The sequence below is a fragment of the Rhipicephalus sanguineus genome, chromosome 5 (assembly GCF_013339695.2).
Source record: "Rhipicephalus sanguineus isolate Rsan-2018 chromosome 5, BIME_Rsan_1.4, whole genome shotgun sequence".
Taxonomy (NCBI): Eukaryota; Metazoa; Arthropoda; class Arachnida; order Ixodida; family Ixodidae; genus Rhipicephalus; species Rhipicephalus sanguineus.
The window spans coordinates 152,511,537-152,516,002 of record NC_051180.1 but is presented as its reverse complement, the minus strand read 5'-3'; the positions used below and the strand labels follow the sequence as shown (position 1 = coordinate 152,516,002).

At 46.6% G+C, this 4,466-nt stretch overlaps 1 protein-coding gene across 1 annotated transcript; it reads right to left on the bottom strand.

The window, feature by feature from the left end:
* Positions 1–2,148: 2,148 nt before the first annotated feature.
* On the bottom strand, positions 2,149–3,228 carry LOC119395023 (uncharacterized). Its single transcript, XM_037662315.2, has one exon. The coding sequence runs from the start codon at positions 3,211–3,213 to the stop codon at positions 2,149–2,151; it is 1,065 nt and encodes a 354-aa protein (XP_037518243.2). The 5' UTR covers positions 3,214–3,228.
* Between the last annotated feature and the right edge of the window lie 1,238 nt (positions 3,229–4,466).

Below are 4,466 nucleotides of genomic sequence, written 5' to 3'. Positions count from 1 at the left end.
TACTGGGTTTGTCAGTACAAAAAAAGGCAATGTCATCTGCATATGCTAAAACTTTAACTTCATTCTCTAGCAGTCTGAAGCCATGAATATTGTGAGACTGAATAATATGCAAGCACATCGGTTCTAAGTATAGAGAAAAAAGGAGCGGCGACATAGGACATCCCTGCTTAACAGAAGAGCTGATAGATATAGGCTGCGAGAGATGACCGTTCACTATTAGGCGGGTAGAGCAATTATTATAACAAAGTTTCACTCCTTTTAACAATGTTGAGCCCACATTAGCTTGCTTTAAAAGGGAAAACAGAAACGAGTGAGAAACACGATCAAATGCCTTTGCGAGGTCAACTTGCAGTAATGCAAGTTGGTCAAAAGAATTTGAGCAAAAATCTAGAATAGTACGAGCGATGTGGATGTTAGTCTGTATAGAACGGCCTTTCAGTCCACATGTTTGATGGGGTCCAACAACAATCGACATTACAAACTGCAACCGATTAGCTAAAATCTTGGCAAAAATCTTATAGTCTACGTTACATAACGTTATGGGCCTGTAACCATCAGCATGACGTAATTTTTCTTTATCAGCACTCTTTGGAATCAAAATTGTGTGACTTTTTGTGAAAGACTGTGGAAAAGCCTCGATCTCTAACGCCTCTGAGAAAATTCTCATTAGAATGGGACATAGACGTCCCTTAAAAGCCTTATAAAATTCACCTGATATTCCATCAGGGCCTGGTGTTTTCGATAAAGGCAATTGATCGATGGCAAGTTCTAGCTCTTTCTGAGTAACAGGACCGCTTACAAGTGAACAATCTTCATCTGTTAATGGTTTAATGAGGGACACGAATTGATCGAGAAGTTGAACATTCTGAGCAGAAGTACTAGCACTAAACAATGTTCGGTAGTTGTTCTCAAATTCTGCCATGATATCATCTGGATTGGTCACCAAAGTACCATTAGAGTATACTTCCCATATCATTTTTGACATTGCGTTTCGATGCTCGTCAAGCAGAGCCTGACGAGTTGGTTTCTCGGAATTTAGTGCTCGATTATTGCGCGAGCGAATACGCGCACCTCTGTAGCGTTCTGCATTAAAATGTTGAATTTCACATTTGATACTAGCAATTTCTTCAACACATGAACCAGGTGCTTCACACTCTATCTCATAAAGGCTTCTGAGGCTATTCTCTAACATCTTTTCTTCGTTTTTCTTATAGAACGATTTTACAGAACTTTGTTCTATAGCGAGTGCGCGCACCTCTTGCTTGAACAACTCCCATGCAGCAAATAAAGGTAAATCAGCGTTAAAACAAGTGGTCATAGTTTTACACACCTCAGTAGTAAATGCTTTATCGCTTAAAAGGGTGGAATTAAATTTCCAAAGAGCCCAACGAGGACGGAACTTTACATTGGAATTTTTTCCTAGTTGAGCAATGACGATGCAATGGTCTGAAAACGATACCGGTTCAGTAACACATGACCACCCACGCGAAAGAATGGTTGAAGAGATGTAAATTCTATCGAGACGTGCATGAGAAAGTCCTTGAATGTGCGTGTACGAACAACTCCCTCTGTGTGAGGCTCCAATATCCACAAGTCCCGCAATTTCAGTAATCTCAGCCAACACCTCACCGCTCTTGTCCCTGCGAGAACTGGGCCCTACACGGTCATTATCATCACAAACACAGTTAAAGTCGCCCATAAGCACTGTCTCTCTACCACAATCTAGCAGGGGGGCCATACTTTCAAAGAAAGCAACGCGTCTACCTATGTCATTCGAGGCGTAAATATTCACCAAACGCCATGCAACACCATGGAGCACAAAATCACAACGTATAAACCGTCCTTCAGTGTCAACCTCATAGCTGAAGGCGGAATAAGGGAGATTATTCTTAAGTAACAAAAGACAACCTGCCGACAAACCCACAGAATGTGACACACATATGTTATAATCATGCTGAAAGAGCCTTAGGGCCCTTTCAGTCTCGTCATCACTCTCAAGCTTTGTCTCCTGAACTGCGACAAAGTCGAAACGCTTGCCTGTAAGCAGCCGACGGAGTTGCATTTGTTTCTGCCGAGACCTAAGCCCTCGTAGATTTAAGGTCGCGAAGGTGAGCTGCATGGACGCCATGGTGACTACACACTGCTTTTCTATTCCAAGCTGTCAGGCGTGGAGGGTGAGGGAGAACCCTCCCTTGCACTGCCACCAGGCCGTCTGGACCTTGATCGTCGATGCTTTTCTTTGTGTTGAGACAGTCGCCTTCCACGTGATTGCTTTGGCACGCTGATGTCATTTTCCTCAGAGGACACAGATGCGTAGGAGGCGCGGCGTTTGGGAACTGCTGTGTCCATTTTAGTGGACACCTCAAGAGCAGGTACGGGAGCATTACCTTGGCTATGTCGCTGGTCAGGAGCACTGCTCGTAGCGACGACAGCATCTGCCGTGATGTCCTTGTTGTTGGCTGACTTGACGTTCAGAGACGCCTCATCAGCACATAGTGGCTGCTTCTCACTCCGACACGCAGTTGCCTCGCATCTCTCGGACACGGAGGTGCTCTCGGATAACGTAACACTGGTTGTTGACGCGTCTGCTGGTACCGACGTATTCATTGTGCTTATGTCCATAGCGTTAACTGTTGGAAGGTCACCTTTCGCATCAATGACCTCCGTAGCATCCATTATGTGCTCTTTAACGGCATCCTCTTGAGGCCGGGTTCGGTGCCTTAGCTTATCGGCATAAGACACCACACACTCATCCGCAGAATGTCCAAAACGGCGACAGTTTTCACAACGAGGCGTCCGGCAATGCCGACGTATGTGACCAACTCTGTTGCAACGGAGGCACAGAGGTGGCCTCCCAGGAATCAATAGAAGACTCTGTACGCCGCAGACAGTAAGCACATGTGGAATTTCCGCAACAGTGACTCCATCGGCTAACGAGAGCACAACGTCACGGTTAAGGGTCTTCATGTCCTCCATGTCCGCTACACGCCAACTTTCTCTGCTTACTGAAGTCACTTTTCCGAAAGGTTGAAGTGCTTCACGTATATAGATGTCCTCCAATCGTTCTGGAAGCCACAAGAGCTTCATCTTGACCTCTGCCGGCTCCGGGTCTATGACGATGCAGCGGCGGTTTTTAACCATCACTTCACTGAGTGCAACGAGTTTGGCCTTTGCTAACGCCGACTTGCAGGTAACCATCCAGACATGCGACATCTGGAACTGTCCAATTGAACTTATCTCCTTCAGGTCGATAGCATTCCGTAGGGCATCTCTGAAGTCTTGAACTCGATAGGGGCGGCCGGCTAGGTCAGCGTGAAGAAATACAGAGTCGGTGACGAGCTTACCGGTTGGCAGACGTGGAAGTACGGTGCGGTATTCATTACTACTGGCAGCAGCCTGAGCAGTACCTCGGCTAGAAGCCGATGATTCCATTGGTGCGGAGAACATCAAAAACACGACCGTTCGGAACGTCGTCTTCGTCTTTCTCCATGCCGGTGCTTGAAACTGCTTTGCAAAAAGGTCCTATACAGGCTTCATGTCGGGAAGGAACCACATTAGCATATGCAATATAGCGTGGTAGAAGAGTAAAATAAGCACCAAGCGTCGCACAACGCGAATTCTGTAACCAGGCGTCACACAATGCGAATTGCGCAACGAGTAGGTTGTTGAATGCTTCCAACCCATTACAAAGGGACTCTGCATTATTCTTCATCGTCATCAGGCACAGCATCAACAAAGTGCGCATAATGCCTTACATGCGTTTAGCAGGTACCAACGCTCTCCGTAGAATGACGAAAAATGGCACAGTGCCTGCTGCCCTACTTCTCAAAATTACAATGATTTATAGCGTAGTGGGTTCCTCGCAAGTGCACTTGTATTGGTTGCCAAGGAAGCCCATAAGCGCATGATCCACTTCCTCGGGTCTCAGTAAAATTACAATGATTTATAGCGTAGTGGGTTCCTCGCAAGTGCACTTGTATTGGTTGCCAAGGAAGCCCATAAGCGCATGATCCATTTCCTCGGGTCTCAGTAAAGTTCTTCGCCCCCCCCCCCGTCTCTCTCCCACGTCAACGTATGTTATACAGCATGACGGGAGAGGGAAATAGCGACCGGGCGTCACCCAATGCAAATTACATAACTGGTGGGCCGTTTAAAGATTCCAACCCATTACAAAGGGCTGAGCCATAATTCTTCATCGTCATCAGTCGTCGCGTCAACAAAGTGCACATAATGCCTTACAGACGTGTAGCTGGTACCTCGCTTCTCCGCAGAATGACGAATAATGGCTTAGTAGGTGCTTCCAAACTTCACAGATATTGTGATTTATGGCGTAGTGGGTACCTTTCTAGTGTACTTGTATTGTAGCCCCAGGAGAGCTTACAACGGGCTCTAGAAACGCCGCTCTTCCAGCTTTCGCTGTGACTGTGCTGCGGTTTCAGCGCAGGCCTGGCGTTTTTTTGTGCCAG

What these genes read in the sequence shown, in the direction of transcription:
- LOC119395023 (XM_037662315.2), bottom strand. Translation starts at nt 3,213, where the DNA reads ATGTCGCATGTCTGGATGGTTACCTGCAAGTCGGCGTTAGCAAAGGCC.